This window comes from Fusarium tjaetaba (assembly GCF_013396195.1).
Source record: "Fusarium tjaetaba strain NRRL 66243 chromosome Unknown NRRL66243_c0000023, whole genome shotgun sequence".
Taxonomy (NCBI): Eukaryota; Fungi; Ascomycota; class Sordariomycetes; order Hypocreales; family Nectriaceae; genus Fusarium; species Fusarium tjaetaba.
Genome location: NW_023501219.1, coordinates 1 through 20,158, shown reverse-complemented (window position 1 = coordinate 20,158; position 20,158 = coordinate 1). Strand labels below are relative to the sequence as shown.

Sequence of the window (20,158 nt, the reverse complement as noted above, 5' to 3'; positions counted from 1 at the left end):
AGTTGTAACGTAAAGTGTATAGACAAATTGGCGGGTAACTGATAAAAATGAAGACTGCTTCCAGCTTCTAAATGCGATAAAGTCGTTATGGTGCTCATATGTAACCGATAGAACATGCGGCTCTTCTTAAGTGAAGCCCATGTCATGCCAGACCCGTCAGTTTGGTAGTATTGAGGCTCAGTTCGGGGACCCTCGGTGCCTTCGGAGCCCACATTTCCCGGATATTGCGGCTCGGCAGATGTGGACTCGGTGGACTCGGGGCCTCGGACTACCATGCGTCATACGATAAACAGAGTAAATAGTATGAGACCGATGAAGATATAAGAATTCTAGAAGCCCTGCAGTTGAGTTGTCAAAACCTGCCAAGAATCAGTAAGACTCAAATCATCATGGTTTCTAAATCTCTTCCTCATATGGACTTCCGCAGTTACGTTGAGGCTCTCGAAGCTGACGGCGACCTTGTCTCAATCACTGAAGAATGTGACCCTCATCTTGAAGTTGGTGCAATTATTAGAAAGGTTGTCGAGACTAATGACAAGGCTCCCTTGTTCAACAAGCTCAAGGGACAGGATGAAAATGGTCTTTGGAGAATATTGGGTGCACCGAACTCCCTTCGATCTGACCCCAAGCAGCGCTACGGAAGACTTGCCAGACATCTCGGACTTCCGACAGACTCGTCTATGAAGGTCATCTTGGATAAGATGGTCGCTGCCAAAACAACCCCTCCTATCCCGCCTGCTGTTGTTGAGACTGGTCCTTGCAAGGAGCATATCTTGACACCGAACCAGTTCGACCTCACCAAGCTTCCAGCACCACTGCTTCATCAGTCAGATGGGGGAAAATACGTTCAGACTTACGGAATGCATATCGTCCAATCCCCGGATGGTAAATGGACCAACTGGTCTATTGCTCGTGCGATGGTCTACGACCGAAACCACCTTGCTGGATTGGTGATCAAGCCGCAGCACCTCTACCAGATTCACGAAATGTGGAAGAAGGAAGGCCGCGATATGCCTTGGGCTTTGGCCTTTGGAGTCCCTCCTGCTGCCATCATGGCATCGAGCATGCCACTGCCTGACGGATTGTCAGAGGCCGAGTACATTGGTTCGCTCGTCGGGTCATCCCTTGATATCGTCAAGTGCGAGACCAATGGACTCTATGTACCTGCCAACTCGGAAATAGTCTTTGAAGGATCATGCTCCATCACGGAGACTGTACCTGAGGGACCCTTTGGAGAGATGCATGGGTAAGCCTACAATGCTGTCCAATTTCTTCCAGTGCTGATAGCCTCCTAGCTACGTGTTTCCCGGTGATGCCCACCCTTGGCCAAAGTATACGGTAAATGTCATCACGCACCGTAAAGATGCGATTCTGCCCGTCTCCAATTGCGGAAGAGTGACTGACGAGACTGCAAGTATTAGCCTTTGACTTGAAGACCGTGACTAACTTGAGTAGCATACAATGATAGGTCCTCTTGCTGCCGCAGAGATCGGATTCCTTCTTAAATCGAAAGGTCTCCCTATCAAGGAAGCCTTCTCACCTTTCGAGTCTCAAGTTACATGGGTTGCGTTGCAGGTCGATACTCAGAAGCTACGTGCGATGAAGACAACGTCTGAGAAGTTTTGCCGTGAGATCGGAGACATCATCTTCAATCACAAGGTCGGATATACAATTCATCGCTTGGTAATCGTCGGTGATGACATCAACGTGTACGATTTCAAGGATGTGATCTGGGCTTTCTGTACTCGTTGCCGCCCCGGAATGGACGAGTACGTCTTTGAAGACGTTGCCGGATTCCCTCTCATTCCATACATGTCCCATGGTAATGGAGCGCCTAATCGTGGTGGCAAGGTTGTGTCCGACTGCTTGTTGCCAGTCGAATATACAACCGGGAAGAACTGGGAAGCAGCGGACTTTGAAAACTCGTTTCCGGAGGAGATCAAAGACAGGGTTTGCAGCCGATGGCAGGCCTTGGGCTTCAACAGCCCTAAATAATTTAGACAATCCTAGCATAGAGTTATAGAGATTAGTAGAGATTTTGCAGTTATTATCATAAAATAGTATTTCATTAGAATATTTATGATAAGTTTAGTACATCTTTAGGGCGTCGGAATTTGCTGGACAGATGACCTGATGACCTAGAGACCGAAATCTTGTGGTACCTGGTCCGACATGATGAAATTGTATGATTCAAGGGGAGAGAATGCGTCAAAGTCAAAGTCTCGAAGCCAATCATCCAGGTTGGCCATACTGCAGCGAAATAGGTCAGTATGTTTGAGCACTGAGGAGGGCTGCAGCACAAACCTTTGTTCTTGAGTATTACCGAAGTGCTCTGGTGAAATAGTCATGTTTTCTGAAGAAAACGCTATCGGATGATGTTCTTGCGATGAATTCTCACTTTGGCATCTGGTCTCCTCCACTGACGATCGTTGTAGAGCTTGAATCGCCCTGAGAGCTTTCTTGTGCGCCGCAGAGAACTGCCCAACATCGTCGCTGCGCTCAGTTAGCGTTTTTACTAGCTCAGCTAGTATTTCTTGGGAATCTTGATCTTGAGCGTCAGACCCTTGCCGGATAAAGCTCAACAAGAGAGCTGATGCAAGACCATTGTGAACGAAGGCCCATGAGCGTGTTGCAAGATTCGAGATTGAGCGTAGCTTGATGAAAGCACTAACACTTCGTTTCAAAGCGCCTTGAAAGTGGTTCAAGATCACAGACGATTCTTCTTCACTAAACTTTCCTTTGTTCTGTGAGGATAGTACAGGGCGGCAGAGGGTAGAGAGAAGAAAGTAGCGGTGTACAATCAGGCTGTAATGTTCCTGTAGCTCTTGGATCGAAGTAGAGGACTGCGAATCTTGTAGATGACGAGCTAGAGAAGACTCATAATCGTCGAAGTCATGAAAGAGCCGGCCATAGTTCCTGACCGGTTCTGTCTGGGGGAGTCTTGGGAGATGTCTGAAGCTCAGGTGGCATAGCCAGTTCATAGCCTGTCGGTAGTTAAGACGCTGGCTAGTTGGATCTAGCGATACCAGAGCTGGGAGGTCTGAAACGAGGTCCATTTCATGGGATGCTGGGGGTCTATCAAACGCTAATGAGAGAAGTGCGTCTTGCCAAACAATTGCGAGTCTACGTATAAGGAATACGTTAGTACTACCAAAACAAACGGCGTCTTTCTGGGTAATTCACCTTAACTGCTGCGCTTCTGCAGGCGAGAGACGAAGAGCACAGTGGTTAATAGGCTGATGGAGGCCAACGGATAGCGCAACTCGAACCGTGGTGCCACCTAGGATCCAAGCTGCACGAGGATTCATGTTATTTTGTAAAACATGACCAAGAATGAGCAATGCTTGGACCAGTCTCTTGGAAGGATTCCATAACAGATCAAATGACCCCAAATACTTGAGAGCGGATTGCACTAAGGCGGTCAGCCATACTTAAGTGGCTGAAAGGAGAGGCTGATGCTTACAATTTTGACTGGACTTGGATAGTCGTGTAGCAATCGGTAAATCCGAGAACTGAGCCCCAGCCGCCATTATAGCATGGAGAAGACAAAGGCTGTGGTTGTCCATCTGATGTGCTTGCACTTCGTGATTCAGCAGAGAACATATGAGCTTCTCGATCTCGGTGAGATCGTCAAGGACGAACTGAAAAGGGTGAACTCGATCTCGATAGAAGCCAAACAGAGAAATCATGTCTTGGTCAACAGCCAGGGTCGTTTCTAAGCGTCCTGCAGGGGTGCCACGTCCGCCATCGGAAGCGCCATCCATACCGAGAAGAGGAAGAATTCCTGTTTCAAACGCGGTGCGACGCTCATTGTTGGCATGAGGTTGGGTAGTATCTGGTCGTGCTACCGAGATAATGGAGTTGTCACCTAGCAAGGACGGACTCGCGTTAGATACACTACCATCGCGACTGATGGGGCGCCTAGGCTGTGTTGCATTGTTGCTACCGTGGCTAGTGCCTGTTGTAGCCTGTAGTTCTGGTTGGTGAGGTTGCGGAGTTGGACTGGATGACGCCCGAGGTTGGTCGTAGAAGCAGAGGTCAGAGTGACCGCGCTTGATGCATGTTTGGCATGGCTGCTGATGATTACAGCGAACTTTCCTCTCCCGACAAGGCAAACATGCTTTTCTGATACGCGCGAGTTGTCTCACGCGCAGTATGCTCTTCAGATCTGGCGGCTGAGTTGCTACAGCCTCCGTTCTCGGCGCGTTCGGGTATCTCGGAATATTCGGAGTTCGTTGCGGAGAGTCGTTCATCGCAGAATGACTTATTTGAGAGAAATAGCATATATAGGGAAACGATTCTGTTATATTCAAGGTGACTCTTGATCGATTCGAGAGCCTACAACGGATGCTTGAAGCAAGATTTGCTTAATTCCGTAGTTTGAGATGTCCATCGCGCTAGTCCTATAACCTCAGGCAACAAACTCGGCCACCCAATCATTCTGTCAGTGGTTTCCATCGACGACCGAGGCATCACAACATCGTGGGACTTCAGGGAAAAAGTTCATTTTGGACCATAAGAAAGCTGTATATGTATTCTCACCACTACATCTTCTGGCTGTCTCGCAGCTGTTTTATCCAGGGATACGAGCAAAGCTCAGGTCAACGGATATCGGCTCTAGGGCGCTAGACTCTTCTGATCTCATGAGCCTGGTGTCAAAAATAACTGACTAGCTTAGAAGCGTAAGTTACACCAAGCTTGTCCAAGTCTTTTTGTCGTTTAATTCCCCCTTAATCGGATATAAGTGGGCATTTGAGAGATCCCAAGATTCATTCAGGCGAGGCACAAGGCAGATCCTAATAAAAGCACGATGTGGAGGAAGATTCCGGTTACAACAATGCCGTGATGCCGCAACTGCGCCGTTGCATCGGAAGTTCAGCGCCGAAAGTGGGGCCGTCTTACTTCCTCGTCGTAGAATCCGTTCCTAGACAAGTAAGGGCCGACAACTTCTACTCAAAGTGCGCCATTTCATCAACGGCTACGGCACAGCCTAGAAACTCTGAAGCTAGACCCCTTTCGCTCTGTTTCTCGCGAGAATCAAGCCACGTCATCTGGCCAAAACACATGCAGGGTTCGACATGCATGCCATAATCTAGGGGTAGCCCAGATGACCCAATTATGTTGGACTTGGCTTTTAGAGAAGCTCAGGGCCAAGACTTACAGGCTATGTTAGCTGCCTGTACTAAACTTGTTGAAGTCCAAAGATTGGTCGAAGCGTACTGATGGCTGAGTCGATAGCCATGAAACTTGAGCCCATTCCCAATTCTGAAGTTCCCGAGGAAAAAAGGATGAAGTCGGGAATGTCAGTATACGAGAGCCAGAGTTGGAGTGTTGTTTGCTCATGTCAGATTCTGTACCCAAATATAACATCCCTCATTTACATGTTGCCGTGTTATCCCCCAAATGCGTGTGTAAATCCCTTCTGATACAAACTCAAAAACGCCCTGGCCTAAAACCAACCCCTGATCGGCTTGTCAATCCCGAACAAGACCCTTTTCTCACGAGATGTGAAGTATGCAAGCACAGACCCCCCTTCTCACGATTATTTACGTATAAACATCAAGGCACCAAATTAATTCTCGCATCTTGCCGAGGAACCGCAGCCGCGTAATCTGCCCACGGAAACACGGCTTGTCCAAGTGGAGCAATCTGTCCTGCTCCGCCTCAGCTACCCCGGACCGAATCTTACGAGTTGACCACTGACGAGACTAGCTCGCGCTTCTAGGCCCGCGACTAGAAGAATTTCGGCAATTTTCGTATGGAGGCGTCTACGATAGAACCAATCCCAGGGTGTCGAGTATTTGCTGCTTTGCCTCGCTTGAGAAGCGCTGGCTTTCTCGTATTGGCCTTCTCTGCTGCCTACCCCGTTCGTCGGTTTGAGCCGCGTGGGCAACTTTCCTTTTTAGTAGGTGATTTTGCATCAGTGAGGCACAAATGATGCGAGGATAAGTACAGAATCATGGCCGCTCCTTCTCCGCAGTTTGACAATTCATTTCTTCTGTACACTTTTTGCTTAATTAATTGCTTTCGTTTGTATTCCCCCCTCGCTATAATGTCTGATTCAGCCCATCATGCTCATCGAGTATTCGTACCCAAGATCCAGATCATCGAAAACAACCCTCTTTCACATCTTCTACCATACGGCTCCTTAATACTCGCTACCAGCATCATCTGCATTGTTCTCCTTACCAACTGCCTCGAGCGATGGATCCTACCAGCCGTTTACAAAGACATCTGCCAAACATTCGAACGAACAAAGGATGAAAGGCGACGGCGGTCTTTTGTCTACTTCCACGTCGGCAGCATCATTCTTTTCTGCGTTCTCTGCAGTGGATGTTATCCTATGATGTACTTCCTCGTCGGCGACGCCAAATTCTCTACACCGTTTACCAAAGGCAGCGCTGTCACGATCGGAGACAGCCTGCTAGTTCTTTCCGAAGTCTACAGTTCATATTACATCTTCGAAATATGCTTTCGCACCAAGTTCGCGAGCCCTCTCAGCATTGCGCACCACACTGGACTGCTTGTTATCACACAGACAGCGTTGAGTCTCTTTGCCGACCACGACAAGCATCGCGAAGCTACACTGGAGTTCTACATGTGCATGGTCTGGGGTTAGTCAACTAAGCCTCTGCAATCTCGCGAATCGGAATATGCTGACAACGTCTTTTCTTCAGGTACATTCGATGTCGTCGTCGAGCTCCCTATCTTCCTTATGATGATCATTTGGCGAATCAAGCGACACAACACTCTGCTGTTGTCCCGTATGGCCTATACATGCTGTGTCTGGCAGGTTACAGGAGCTATCACCGAGGTCGCCGTCACGATATATCTGCTCAACAGGTCGTGGCATCGCTGGGGTCTCGAGTGGCGTATCATTACCCCCTTGGTGTTCTCCCTGTGGATTACGACCCAACTCTACGGAGCGTCTCGACTATATCAGATGGGACGCGGTGAGCGACAAAAGCTCAAGGCCAAGGACGAGTTGGCTTTGACGCAAGAGGAAAGCGTATAACTGGACTTGGAACAACTTTCTTTTTACATAGATTTGGATTTCACAGTCACATAGCATTGCTAGCCGAATACATATACCCAGTATTTCTATAACTATATACTGTCCAAATCGTCATGGCGCATTGTCTCCTTCAAGACTCAGCCGATGACTTCTTCTCCAATGTTCTGGCCACTAGACCAACGATCCTCTGTAGCCTTAATATCTACGAACTCACGCACATCCAAAATCTCTTGCCCAGTCTCATTCATGGTCATCAGAAACATATATTCTCCCCGCTTCGTATTCTCGATCATCATCACTGTCCCTGAATTGCTTGTGGAAGTTGGTCTCGGAGCTTGCCCATACGAGGACCTGTCGTAGTGACGGATTGGGCTACGTCTGCTTGACGGTGATAGTGAACGAAGACATGGCCTCTCTGACATGTTTCAGGCGAGCAATAAAACCGTTTTGATCCATCGGCCCAGGAAGGTTGGCCAAGGTTGGCGCGAATCGGGGACTATACTCGCTGCTGAGGATGAGAAACAGGGCCTCCGTGTCTCGCGCGCTCTAAAAACATCTATGTGTGTTGTTGCGGTCGCAGTCAGAGTTGATAGTCCCCACAGCTGATGGCTCACATCACGCGCCTCACACACGAGCAATGAATTCACGAGTGAAGAAGATATTTGAAGAACGTATATGTAGTCAACTAGCTATTCTCTTGCGGTGCACTGAGCTCGCGCCTGCTGTATGGAAATCCATCGGATGGCATATACTCGACAGGCTGCCGTCGGACTTGGGGCTTGTAAATAGCCGGTGATCCTGGCAAACCCCCTTGTCTCGGCCGAACGCGTTCCATAGTGGACGAATACGTAGGACCAACCTGAGACTGGCAATGAAGCAATGGCCTACAGAGCACGAAGATAGCCCAGGACCTCTTATCTAAGTGATGAAAAGACTTAGGTAAAATTATTATATTTTATTAGGACCAGTTTATTGTGGTACCCTGATTGAACGCCAGAAGGTTTCTTGCTTCCTGACTCTTGAGGATGTCCGCCTACGGAGCGCCAAGATTAGAAGACCGCCGCTCGGCCGAATCACCACCACTGCGACTGCAAGCTGCATAAGAAGCTAGATTATAGTTAAAGTAATGGCTTTCTTATCACAAAGACGCGGCCCGGAAACCGGAGGAGGCTCTTCACCTTGTCCCTCTTTGTAGTACTTCAGAGATTCTGTAAACCCAATTCTCGTCAAGTAGTACTTCTCGTCCAAAGTACAGATCAAGCAAGCTCCAGGACGCGGTCCTTCTTCTCCCCGGGATTCTACTTCCGAAAGCATGACGACTTGGACGTCAAGGGGCTCTGTGATAGGATCTTTAGTCGCCTGACTTTCGTCCAGCCAGACTAGATCAGACGTTTCTCCACCATCGAGGAGAAGAAAGGCGCATCTCTCTTTCAGAGGATCAATAGTGTAGCCACCGAGAGCGCCAGTTTGCTGATATTTACTGAAATCATGCCCGCAATTTGGGAATAATTTCCCGTGTCTGACCTTGGCCTTGATTTGAAGATAGCCGTTGTCGTATCGCCCAAATGGAGTGCCATCTGGGCTTTGACCTTCCATAGCCACAGGTTCTGCGACGATCTTCTCACCTAGGGTCCCTACTATGCTAAAATGGCTATAGTCAATTGCTGAATCTTGACTGGCCCATGACCAAGATGGGGCGCGATACTTGGCCGCCTTCTTGCCTGGCCCACCGCGCTTCCAGCAGAGACTTTTGACGAGCTCGTCGTCGTCTTCGCACCAATGGCCGGCCATGTAACCGTACGGGTGAATGTTGTCAAGGGCTTTGGCTATACCACTAATGGCGAGTAGTTTGTCGTCGATGTATGTTAAAGAACGATGCGAGTAGTCCCCCCCAATAAGGTGAACATACCAGTAGCGCAGCATCTGTTTGAGTTCTTTCTTCTTCGCTTCCTCACTATCCGCAGATTTAATCCGATGCGCTATCTTTGCGATGTTCACGTTACGGCCCATCCAAAGAAGTTCGTCTTCGCTTTCGTGAATTCCGTGGTAACACTCCCAATAGAGTTGATCTTCAGCATAGTGGATGATCCGGGGAGATAATATTCGCTCTTGCATGGTCCATCCTCGGTCACGGAGTGCGCAGTGGCTTAGAAGATCGCCCATATCTCGTAGATTGGTAGCTGAGCGATCGATTCTTGTCTCTTGATCTGGAAACAGAAAGATTGAGCTCTCTTCGTCAGTTGAGAGTTTGCTGCAGATTTTCATGCTGTCCCTGTCATTGAAAATGGAAGAAGACTTCCTGTTGTGTAAACCTGCTTTGGCGTCTTGGCTGGAGTCAGCAGAGATAGTTACGAGGGCGTTTTGGTATATGGAAGCCATTTTGACGGCTTCCCTTGCCCAATCTTCTTTGTCATCTTGCATAATGCAGAGACTGTCGATCCAAACCCATTTTAGGCCAAGATTTCTGACTACATGAACGGTGTCGGAGAGAGTCTTGGGAAGCTCAACAATATTGAACTCTGTCAGACGCATGCTGACGTTCTTGGTGGTAGTTTGCCAGATGGCATCCAGGCCGCCCCATTTGTAGCTCAAGGCGGCATACGATGAGTATCCGACCGACCCCGGGACTATCTTGAGTTTAATACTGCAATCTGTATCGATGATCTCAACTAGTCTTGCGGCGCGCTCTTCTTCGACAAGTGCGCCACCTCGTGTAAGGCTCCTTTGCTGGTGTAAGAACTGGATGTCCTCGCATAATTGCAGTCTTCGCATCTCTTTCCCCTGCAGCGACATATCAGGTCCTTCTGACAGAAAAAGGGATTCCGACTCTTCGTTATTGCCATGCATCTTCGCCAGGCACTCCTGAAGATCGTTATCAATGATGTGTGTACACCCTTCAAAGCAATCTTTGCTTAGAAGGCATCCCTTTAGCCACTCCAAAGCATGTATAGTTGAAGTCAAACTGGAAGTGCTTTCTGGTATCAGTCGAGTGGTCTTGGCACCTGATCGCTGAGCAGGATCCCCATGAAGTGTCCTCATTGTAAGCCAGGGAATACTTCGTTCGCGCTCGCCAGGAGCTTCCGAGTCGACGTCCGAAACCACTATGGTCAAGCCGTGTTTCGGGTGGTTATGTTGTCCATAAAAGGCTCGAGCCTGCTGAGTAGCGAGAAGCTTCTGGTTCGATTCGGAAAGAGAAGAATTTGAGCTTTCTGAGCCCAGATGTCTCATTGCATGACGACAAGGTATGCTTCTCAAGTTGAGTGGTAAAAGGGGCTTCAAGCTACTCAGTGCATGACGGCACAGCTGGCATGTTCTCACAGACTTGCAGAGCTCGAGTAGGTTCTTGTGTAGTGCGAAGCCCTGCTTAGAGACAAGTTCTTCAATATTTATGCTGGCGCAAGTATCGCATAGAGACTGTTCCATGTTGGAAGAATTGGGGTAAGAATTGGTGAAGCTATGATTGATCTGGTGATTTGCAGCCGGGTAGGAAAATCAAGAGAGAAATAGGTCAGAGTATTTCCGATTGATAGTCTACTGCCTGGTTATTAATCAGAGGACGAGTTGCAAGCCGTAGGACTTAAAAGTATCGTCTTCACCATCAGTCCTACCCATGTGCAATAGGTTGGGTAAGTTCCGCCCATAGACAGTCAGCGTGAGTGAAAAAAAAGTCCACTCCGTAAAAGGGCCCTAGGGACCCCTCTCTGAAGCCCTAAACTGGAAAAGGAAGGATCACAAGGATTCGTTGAGGCCCCAGCAGTTCCCCTCAATTATGACATGGAACAGAGCATATCCACGTTAGCTATTGTCTAAAATGTTGCCACCAGCTTTGGTCAGCGTGTACCGTAAGTATAAGAAGGATACCAGTTCAATTACTTCACAGCTTGCCTCAACTGCGAAAGAATGCGGATATCCTGCCGACCTGCTGTCGAATTTACTTCCCCCGAAGCAACCAGCCCCTTGACTGAAGGGCAAAGCCAGAGCAGAAGCTAAGAAGAAGGCCAAACCCCCTTAAGAGGCGACAGCCCAAAAGGAAGTACCTTGATACATTATTGAGATTAAAGATTTCGTTCCCTTGGCCGAATGCATCTCGAATTATAAAAAGCCGGCTTTATCTGTTCCCCGAGCATTCTTCACTACACTCAACCGGGTCATCAAAGCGAGAAGTGGTTTTGGCGATGAACTCGCCGCCTCCAATGAGAAGGTAGATGCCAAATAGGATGCCAAATAGGATGCCAGACATTTCTACTTTGTGGGAATCCTCGAGAAGGTCCGCGAAATCCTTAAGCCATATTCAGATTCAGTTGATTCTGGTTCGTCAAACGAGACTGAGACCTTGACAAACAAGTTCAAGGAACTGGAGGTCTATCATCCATCAGAGGAGTTTCTTAACGCAAAGGACATCGAAAGACCTGGTCCAGTGAATAATGACGACATTGTCTACGAGGCCGATACAGGGGACTCATTCAGTGAGGCTCTTTTTGCATATAAGATATTGCGCGAGGATTTGAGCGAAATCAGAAAGTTTGTCGCCCACATTTGGTTAATGCATATCGAAGCGGATTGCGGTGGAAACACTCTTGACCCAGGCGTGATGGCGGTTGTTACGAATACAGCCATCGAGTTCGGCTTGACCCTTGCAGACGACATGAAGCCCATCTTCGAAAAGTTTGGTGGGATTAGGGCAATGGCGGAACACATTGTTAGTAGCGTGCTACTAAGTGAAGGGATCGACATGAATACATTTCGGCAGCAGTTCGCAGAAGGATCTATCGACGAGAAGGTATATAATGTCATGTCGCAATGCTGCTATCTCACAGATCTTTCGATCGATGCCCTCGCCAAAATTCCGTGGACGGGTGTCACCGGCATATATCCAGACGGGACGTTTGGTGTTCTTGATCCTCACACAGATTGGCCAGATAAAAGTATGAGCCAGACGTTGACTGAGGAGCGTGTCATTATTGGCGAGCTCTGGACGGAAGCATTGGCAATTGTCTATCAAGTGCCAAACTACCCGTTCTCCGACGAATTCCTTCGAGGCGTCAAGGAGTTCAGGGAAACAAAACAGGTTCCGTTCAGCGTCATATTCGCATTTCAAGTAAATCTCGACATACACACAGTTATCCGTAGTTACGCAGAGTCTTCAGTCGAGACTCTTCTCAAGCGCATCACGACCATGAAGGAGGAGCTGAAGGCTCATATCGAGTTTCAAAAGGACATCAAAAGCCCGCACTGGTCATCTCGCGATAGAAAATGGTTGAAAGATACGCAGGAGGGCTTCGACTGGTTTCTAGACGACCCCTTGCTCAGGGTAAAGAAAATGGCAGTTAACAAGAGCTCGAACCGCCAAGAGGGATTGAACCACCTCGCACGTGTTGAGAAATACCGGACCCTGAAGAGGTCTCCAATTATCGCTTGTCTGGCATTGTACTACCATCGTGCGGAAATGCACGAAGCCGGCCTCAGAGTTACCAATGCCTGGGGCTCTATAATCCTGCCTGCACACCTGGAGAACGCTATCAGCGAGGAAGGTCTCACCAAAACCTGGTGGCTAGATATGGAGACGCTGTTCAAGATTTTCGGTGACGAAGCCTTCTTCATTGGAGGGAAGCCGCATACGCGTTCATCCTATGTCAAACGTTTCATGCTGCAGGTCGGCTTCTCTGCATCTACCTTGAGCAAGAATAGGCGCAAGGGCAACAAGATAGGTCTCGAGGATTTCTCACGAGCAGGTCCACGATTTCTCAAAACCCGTGCTCTGATCCACAAAAGCCTCCAAGACCGATACCATAGAAATGCCAACCGAATGAATTGGACAATGGAGACCATCAGCGAAGTACTTTCGAAGGGGGAAACCGAAAGACAAAGGCAAAGGCAAAGAAAAGGATACCCCATTGACAGCAGACGACAAAACACGCGTTACGCCAGCTGACGTATTATCCTCACTCGGCAATGCTATGAGCGCTGAGCTAGAGGAGCTTGCATTTTCCTACCTAAGCTTGCATCAAACTAGCTGGGAGTGGTTGAGATGTGTTTGGATGGCATGCGATCCCACTCTTCGCAAAATCCACGGATCAGACTTCGCTTTGTCGGAATGGGAGCTGCCTTTCATGGTCGGGCATATCCTGGCTGAAGCTGAAAAGGACTACAAAGGCTCAATGAGTATGCTGGCAATGGCTGCGGGGATACTTGAGGAGATGCACCGTGGACATGTCCTCAGCATAGCATCTCGTCTGATGCATTTGCTTTCTGGGCGTGACTATAGCGTTCCAAAGGGTGCGGCCGAGTTACTTCGATCATTTGAAGAGTCTTATGATGGCGGCTCGGATGATGACGGTCCCCAAGAGGTGGCAGCGAATGCAGAGAGTTAAACACCTTGATTCTGTAGATAAGTTTCGCTGTAGAATCTTTATATCTATAGTCTATAGGACTGTGAAAAAGTTAGTGCGCTCTCCACAGGTCTTGCTGCAAACCACCAGCCCCGACTCGCACGATGATCATGAATCAAGTAAGTCTGGCAATGCGATAATGCTGTAGAACTAGCTTTAACCTTGATGCTAGCGAGTACAGTATTGATGGCAAGGGCTCGTCGATGCAGAGAATGTAGTAGTTATTTCCTTAGTCTGCTAGGTTGTCAATGGAAAGTCGTGTTGTTGCCATTCATGCCCAAGACGTAACGATCAGACGATACTAACCAATCTATATAGGGTCCTTAAACAACCATCCGGAACTTCAGAAGATCCTGCTTCTGAATACTGTCGAACTTCGCCTCCAACTCAGCGACATCCCATTTGCAAGAAAGCCATCGTCCGTTCAATGCACCATGCCGCTTTCCCATCCCTTCAGCTTTTAGCAACCAGACAGAGAACGCCCCCACAAGATCTGGGCTGTCCGTCAAGACTGACAATCGTAAGCTTGTGTCTTGACTCAAATTCTGGGGACCACTCACGGTGCTGAATATCCTTCGATGCTGCCCTTGAGAACTCGCTCTGCATTCCACCTGGGTGGACATTGGCGACAAAAATACCCTTGTCGGCGTACTGAGCATGCAGCATCTCGACCATACGAGCTTGGGCAAGCTTGCTGGTACAGTAGTGAGATGTTGTGCCGAATCCGATGAGGCTTTGAGCTGAGATGGAACTGATGACGATAAAACTACCTTTGCTCTTAAGAAGGAAGGGCAAAAGGTGGTGTGCTGCAAGCCATGTACCTAGGCAGTGTGTGGCGAAGGCCTTTTGCACATCCTCAAAGTCTTCTTCAAGAACTGTAGCCTTTGAGAGAGGACCCGAGAACCCACAGTTGACGAACACGGCGTCTAGTCTCCCATTGAACTGGCTCTTGACAGTTGAAGCAATATTGGCTACGCTCTCATTGGAAGTGATATCGCACATCACAGAGGCAACCTTGATCGACGTATTGATATCACCAACCTCCGTGGCCGTTGCCTCCAACGTCTTTTGCGATCGCGCAGCGAGGATCATGCCTGAGGCACCGGCTTGAGCGAAAGACCTTGCCAGTCCAGAACCCGCAGCTCCTCCAGCGCCGATTATGCATATAACAAAGCCCTCTGGTAGTTCTGCCTTCCTCGTGTCAATGGCATCATATGGCTTGTCATGTTTCGTCTCGACAAAGTCCCGGACTTGCTGGGCGTTCGTCAGGCTGGGAGTAGACATAGCTTCGTACTGGAAAATGAATTGGCCGTCTGAAAATGGTACCGGAAGTGGACTTGACTTGTGAGGAATTGTCAAGTGAACGTTGTTATACCCCAACGATCTCGGATTTTGCTACTAATCCCGGAGTTGCTCAATCGGGATCGTTAGCCCTGCTGCTGTATGTCAGACGAGAGGGGGGCGATCAACATGTGGCTTGAGGCTGGGTGCACGGATTTATCTTATCTCCGCATAACTATTCTGTGGAGGGCCTTGGGGAGCAAGAAAACATTGGACTTTAAGACAAGATACGTATTAAGATAAGCTTAGCAAAAGGAAGCCTTAGATTAATAAAGTTATCCTAAATTTATGCTATTTTACCTAAGTCTTTTCGTCATTTAGGACTAAGGACCCAAGTTTTCCTTCCTCCCTTTGAGGGGGAAATGGAATCCAGGCTACCCAGGTAGGCTCACTGATATCCTCTACCACTGGTTCTTCGTATTCTGCTCACAAGATCTCAGGACAGGCCATCGCTTAAATCTGCAAAGTATCATTAAGCAGACACTCTTATCCCTCGAAGTCCCCCCAGAAGCATACCTCCAGACATGCTCATTGATTCAACCCAGTTCGAACGCCTCCCTTTAGATATCCTGCATCACGTTCTTATCAATATTGGCAGCACCTCAGACCTTCATGATATGTTTCTGGCATTGGCTGTAATCTATTATTACTATCTTCAGCGTGTAACGTTCTGGATTTATCACTGTCTGAAATATGATTCGGGGCTTGGTATTGTTGACGCTTGTTCTGTGTAACTTGCCAACGCCGCTGACTTTCGACCCAGTCTCACAAAGGAAAGTTTTCTTTAGTTCCTTGACACTTAAAATGTGCAGCGCAGATAACACCGGGCTGGAAGTGTTATTTGCAGTTGAGATTTGTGGCTGTGAGCTTATTCCGGCAGAGAGAACCTAGCAGATAACACCATGCAACATAATCAGTCCTACTAGAAAAAAAGTAGATAATTCCTGCTGTCACTTTTCACTCAAAGATCGTCAAGCCACTTGCATGTCGGTTTACTACTTAGTCCCAAACACGACTTGCTGACTTCCCCTACTGATAGGGACATCGTCTTCGATAAAGTAGCGAATTAGAAGAAACTGAGCATATGCATTCTTCGCTCCTTGGTCTCCATCTTGGAAACAGTTTTCATCTCTGCCCGCTTCAAGGGAAGGAACCAATCGATATACCCTTGACCGAGAACACTATCTGCCCAAGCTCTATCATCCTCAAGCTCCTTCAGTGCAGCCTCAAGAGAAGTCGGTAGCATCTTGATCAGTCCCATCTTCTCTCTTTCTTCATCGGAATACATCAATGTGAATTCTAAACTAGTTAGCAAACTTCAGCTGTTTCGGCGTTGATAGACTTACTAGCTGCATTTTCAATTGCAAGCGGCTTGGAGTCGAGTGCGGCACCAATGATTCCCGCGACCATGGCATATGAGTTCGATGTAGCGTCGTTGACACGGACCTCCCAGTGATTCTTGGCGATTCTTCTGACAGGCATGTCTCGATTGTTATCGCCCCAGCCCACGAGACCGCCGGTACACATTCTCCCGATATTGACTCTTTCATAAGAGTCGACCTGGCACATTCCCAATGCCATAAGTGCAGGGATATGACTCAACATGCCCGCCATGGCGTCATCAGGATTCCAGTCTCTATTGTCCTCTGTCGGGGTTGCTGAGATGTGAATGTGCTGTCCGCTCTTCTGGCCTTGCTCTCCATCATATGGTGTCGGATAGAAAGTGGCAAGGATCCCAAACTTGTGTGCCACATTCTGGATCAGCTCTTTAGCGTAGTAATAAGTGTCCACGGCTTCAATTGGAGGAAGAGGAGGGAGGGCAACTTCATAGGCCGATGTACCGTACTCTTTGATCACCTGCTCAACTTCAATTCCTGCTTCGGTAAAAGCAACAATTATTTCGTTCAGTATAGGCCAGACTTTGGAACGGAGAGTGCCGAAAGTACCAGCCACTCCCGGTTTTGCAGGGTGAGCGGCTTCTAGAGTTCCTGGAACGAGAAGACAGAATTCCAGCTCAATGCCAACCCGGAAGGTCAAACCGTGAGAGACCTCAGCCTTTTCCACGATATTTTTCAAGAGAAGTCGGGCATCGGTATCCTGAAAGTCCACAGTACCAACGCAACGAGCTGCGTTGCCGATTCCGGATGCATCATGCTTCATAGTTCGGATCGAGGAAACATCAGGGTGTATCTTTCCCTTCCCGTTGAAAAAGGCGAATAATTGAGGGATGAATTCAGCGGTTGTAGGTACGAGTGTATCCAACGGTGCACAGTCAAGGTGACCGCCAGATTTGACGAGGTTCCTGAATCGTGAAGCATGGAGTAATCTGGTTCTTGAAATCCCACAAATGTCGACCCATTGCAATAAAACGACTTGAACTGAGGGGTTTCGATTGAAGAATTCCTCGACTGGTCCTTCAGCAATGTCTGCGTGCATCTCTTTGAGAATACTGGTTGACATGGTGAGGAAACGGCCCAAGTGAGATCCAGTGTTAGCTCGTGAACGTGACCCTGGCGGTTTCGAGCTGGCTGCACACTTTATATGCTTGTCTTATTCTGACATTGGGATCGAAGAGGTGGCGATGAAGCAGGGCACCATTCTGGAAGCTGACCTGCGACCTTCCTGTCTTGGACAATGCGCTGAATCAGCTGGTGACACTTCGTGCCTTATCGAGTAAGCCCTAGGCATCCTTCATGCCGTCAGACGACAGAATAATCATACTGAGCTAGCTTGGAGCTCTGAGGCCCAGGGAAGTTCTCTTCGGCTGTTGTAACATTCCCCAAGAAGCAAAAGGCTCTCGTATCTTGGAGCAGGATGAGCAAATAGACACATCAAAACACCGTAAAGATGGCGGTCATACTTTGCCCCAGGACCTTTTGTCTCTGGGAGATTAGGCCATATTTATTGCTTCCATTAGACGTCGTAAGATGTGTCAGGACTGGCGTCTCGGAGCTCCGCAGTGTGACATTTCCTGAGTGAGTGATGCAAGTGGTTGCAAGTGTATCTTCTTTGCCGATATGGAAGTGAAGCAGCAAGTTGTATGGAGGCAAATACGAACAATCATTCTTCGCCCTGTCACTGATAACAAAACTGGAGAATCATGTAGTAATAAGAGGAAAATGGCTGTGATCTCGAAATTATTCTCGCATTGGCAATGCTGGTCACGATCACGATCCCGAGTCTCCCAAGCACTCAGTTGTCATCATCGCTTATTGAACTATGTATTATCTCCAGTTCGTGTATATCCAACACTGTTAATCCTGCTCACTGCAACGAAACGTTCACTCAACCGGACCATCGTCCGTTGGCTCCTGTCGACCTTGGTCTCTCTGCGACAGATCGGAAGCACCGGCCAACTCGGAACCGATAACATATCTTGTCTTACGGAAGATGCTCTGCACCACAGTCTCGTGGTCCTCCTTCCACTTCTTGTAGTTGGCCCAACCGACCTGCAACTGCAGAGAGTAGTCGGCGCTCTTGACCTTGCTCTTGTAGGTAGGATCATACTCATCCGGATTATTGGGGTTGACGCCCTCGTCGAATGGTACACCTCCCATGACGTTTCGGAAGTAGATCATAACGTCGCTGAAGGTGTAGCCTTCCTTAGGCTGCGGTGGAAGAGGCTTCATGTTTAGTGGCGGCACCATTCCGTAGGTTTGCCTCACGCCATCCTTGACCTTGCCATTGTACATGGGATGGGACGTCGACGTTGAGTGACAAGAGGCACATGCCGAGATGAAGTTGTCGGCTGGGCCATTCATACGGCCATTCCATCCCCAGGAGGGTCGTGTGCCACCCTCTCGCTTTCTAATATCCTCTGCTTTCTTGCTGATATAACATTCTCGCGGCTTAGCCTCAGCCTTGGTCTCCTCATAGACCTTGTTCGTTAACCAATGATCATTACCCCACTGGAGGCCAACAAGAGTGAGTCTATCCCAAGGCTGAGGGTTTCATAACGAGGTTAGCATAAGAAAATTTCCCTTGGTTATTGGGAGTATACTCACGCCTTTTCCAGCCTGATCTTTGTTATACATGAAAGTGCCAAAGACCCATCCGATCGGTGAGCGTTTATCGACGACAGCAAAGTCGACTTGGATCAGACGAAGCGGCGATGCGAAGTCATTACGCTCCTTTCCGTTGCTGGTTGACTTGGAAATGACCTGCAATACTTGTTAGAGATCGTAGTCCTGGTGCCGTCGTCAGCACAACTCACTGCGTGCATTGTTGGGGCGCCATCTTGAATGGGCATCTGCTCGGGTGTCGAGTTGTTCAATAAGATCTAGCCAATGTCAGTTATAATGTTCTGCCGGCGTCAAGTGATACCCTACCTTGAAAACACATGTTCCGACCGGAAACTCCTTGTTCTGGGAGAAGTCGGGATTATCAGGATCCTTCCACATATCGCCAAAGACAGTGGCCCCTTGGGAATGTTAGACCAAGACGGACTATAGCATGATGAGACGTACCGGTAGCGTTATAGAATCCAACGGCCCAATTTTGTAGGGTTACATTTTGTGTCTTAGCAAACTCTAAGGCGGGTGTCGCTCTCTCGAATGTGAAGCCATTGATGGGTTCACGCTCGGTACAGCTCGAGTTTGGGTCCCGATAATGCATCCAAGGTGCATGGTACCAGTCTCGGATCTTGTTTTCATTGAGTCGAAACCCTTTGTCGACATTGCCATCAAAACAATACTCTCTGATGGCCTCAGCAAACTTTTCCGGTTCCTTTTCGTAATCGTACTTGAACCACGGCGCATTCTCGCCCTCAAAGTCACCGGGCAATCCGGGGGCAGGGATCAATGGGGAGGGAGCATGAGGGAGCGAATCATCCTTCTGTGCCTTGAGGCGAGCCTTGAGAATGTCTGAGGTAGGGTAGTCGTTGCGAATCTGCCAAGGGCTGAATCCAACGGGAGTAGGGTGGATGGAGGAGGTATGGAACTGCACTTGAGCTTCAGTGGCCTGCAACCTTTCACTTTCTGTCTGAATCAGTGACCCAGCAAGGCCGGTTCCTCCAAGCGCAGCGCCGCCAGCCAAGAGCTGACGTCCAGTGATGCCCGCGAAAAGTCGGAAAGCCATATTTCGGGTAAAAGCAGAAAGAGATAAAACGGAGGAACAGATAATCAGAGGTAGAACACACTCACCTATGCGGAGAGATAGTTCTTAAGTGCCCAACCCCTACATATTACAACCAAACAGGATATGGCGCTTACGTCACATATACCCTACCAATTTTCGCCAATTATAAACCGACTCACGCCATATTAAGAAGGACTTACCGTAAGCCGCTTCACTAGCTTATAATAAACTTACAATTTAACTTACAGACTCGCTATAAGCCTAGCTTACCTAACTGTAAGCCCTTATTATATATATATACATTTATTTAGTACCAGATAGAACTTAGCTTACTAGC

At 48.5% G+C, this 20,158-nt stretch overlaps 8 protein-coding genes across 8 annotated transcripts; 3 read left to right on the top strand and 5 right to left on the bottom strand.

Annotated features, from left to right (window-relative positions):
- Positions 1–389: 389 nt before the first annotated feature.
- Positions 390–1,995, top strand: FTJAE_1046 (ferulic acid decarboxylase 1; the record flags this gene model as incomplete). The annotated part of the gene is made up of 3 exons (XM_037343304.1): positions 390–1,246; positions 1,296–1,414; positions 1,469–1,995. The coding sequence occupies 3 exons, from the start codon at positions 390–392 to the stop codon at positions 1,993–1,995; spliced, it is 1,503 nt and encodes a 500-aa protein (XP_037211731.1).
- Positions 1,996–2,138: 143 nt separating this feature from the next.
- FTJAE_1045 (uncharacterized protein) lies at positions 2,139–4,253 on the bottom strand (the record flags this gene model as incomplete). Its single annotated transcript, XM_037343293.1, has 5 exons — positions 2,139–2,250; positions 2,305–3,075; positions 3,184–3,412; positions 3,464–4,073; positions 4,149–4,253. The coding sequence occupies 5 exons, from the start codon at positions 4,251–4,253 to the stop codon at positions 2,139–2,141; spliced, it is 1,827 nt and encodes a 608-aa protein (XP_037211730.1).
- Positions 4,254–6,052: 1,799 nt separating this feature from the next.
- On the top strand, positions 6,053–7,015 carry FTJAE_1044 (uncharacterized protein; the record flags this gene model as incomplete). The annotated part of the gene is made up of 2 exons (XM_037343282.1): positions 6,053–6,614; positions 6,678–7,015. The coding sequence occupies 2 exons, from the start codon at positions 6,053–6,055 to the stop codon at positions 7,013–7,015; spliced, it is 900 nt and encodes a 299-aa protein (XP_037211729.1).
- Positions 7,016–8,122: 1,107 nt separating this feature from the next.
- On the bottom strand, positions 8,123–10,438 carry FTJAE_1043 (het-domain protein; the record flags this gene model as incomplete). The annotated part of the gene is made up of 1 exon (XM_037343271.1): positions 8,123–10,438. The coding sequence occupies one exon, from the start codon at positions 10,436–10,438 to the stop codon at positions 8,123–8,125; it is 2,316 nt and encodes a 771-aa protein (XP_037211728.1).
- A 388-nt stretch (positions 10,439–10,826) lies between these two features.
- On the top strand, positions 10,827–13,386 carry FTJAE_1042 (uncharacterized protein; the record flags this gene model as incomplete). Its single annotated transcript, XM_037343260.1, has 3 exons — positions 10,827–10,939; positions 11,252–12,851; positions 12,901–13,386. 3 exons carry the CDS (start codon positions 10,827–10,829, stop codon positions 13,384–13,386), a joined length of 2,199 nt encoding a protein of 732 aa, XP_037211727.1.
- A 341-nt stretch (positions 13,387–13,727) lies between these two features.
- FTJAE_1041 (dehydrogenase reductase SDR family member 7 precursor) lies at positions 13,728–14,688 on the bottom strand (the record flags this gene model as incomplete). Its single annotated transcript, XM_037343249.1, has 2 exons — positions 13,728–13,915; positions 13,965–14,688. The coding sequence occupies 2 exons, from the start codon at positions 14,686–14,688 to the stop codon at positions 13,728–13,730; spliced, it is 912 nt and encodes a 303-aa protein (XP_037211726.1).
- Positions 14,689–15,811: 1,123 nt separating this feature from the next.
- Positions 15,812–17,205, bottom strand: FTJAE_1040 (fluG-like protein; the record flags this gene model as incomplete). Its single annotated transcript, XM_037343238.1, has 2 exons — positions 15,812–16,044; positions 16,092–17,205. 2 exons carry the CDS (start codon positions 17,203–17,205, stop codon positions 15,812–15,814), a joined length of 1,347 nt encoding a protein of 448 aa, XP_037211725.1.
- Positions 17,206–18,026: 821 nt separating this feature from the next.
- FTJAE_1039 (uncharacterized protein) lies at positions 18,027–19,821 on the bottom strand (the record flags this gene model as incomplete). Its single annotated transcript, XM_037343226.1, has 5 exons — positions 18,027–18,686; positions 18,750–18,905; positions 18,959–19,024; positions 19,074–19,165; positions 19,212–19,821. The coding sequence occupies 5 exons, from the start codon at positions 19,819–19,821 to the stop codon at positions 18,027–18,029; spliced, it is 1,584 nt and encodes a 527-aa protein (XP_037211724.1).
- Between the last annotated feature and the right edge of the window lie 337 nt (positions 19,822–20,158).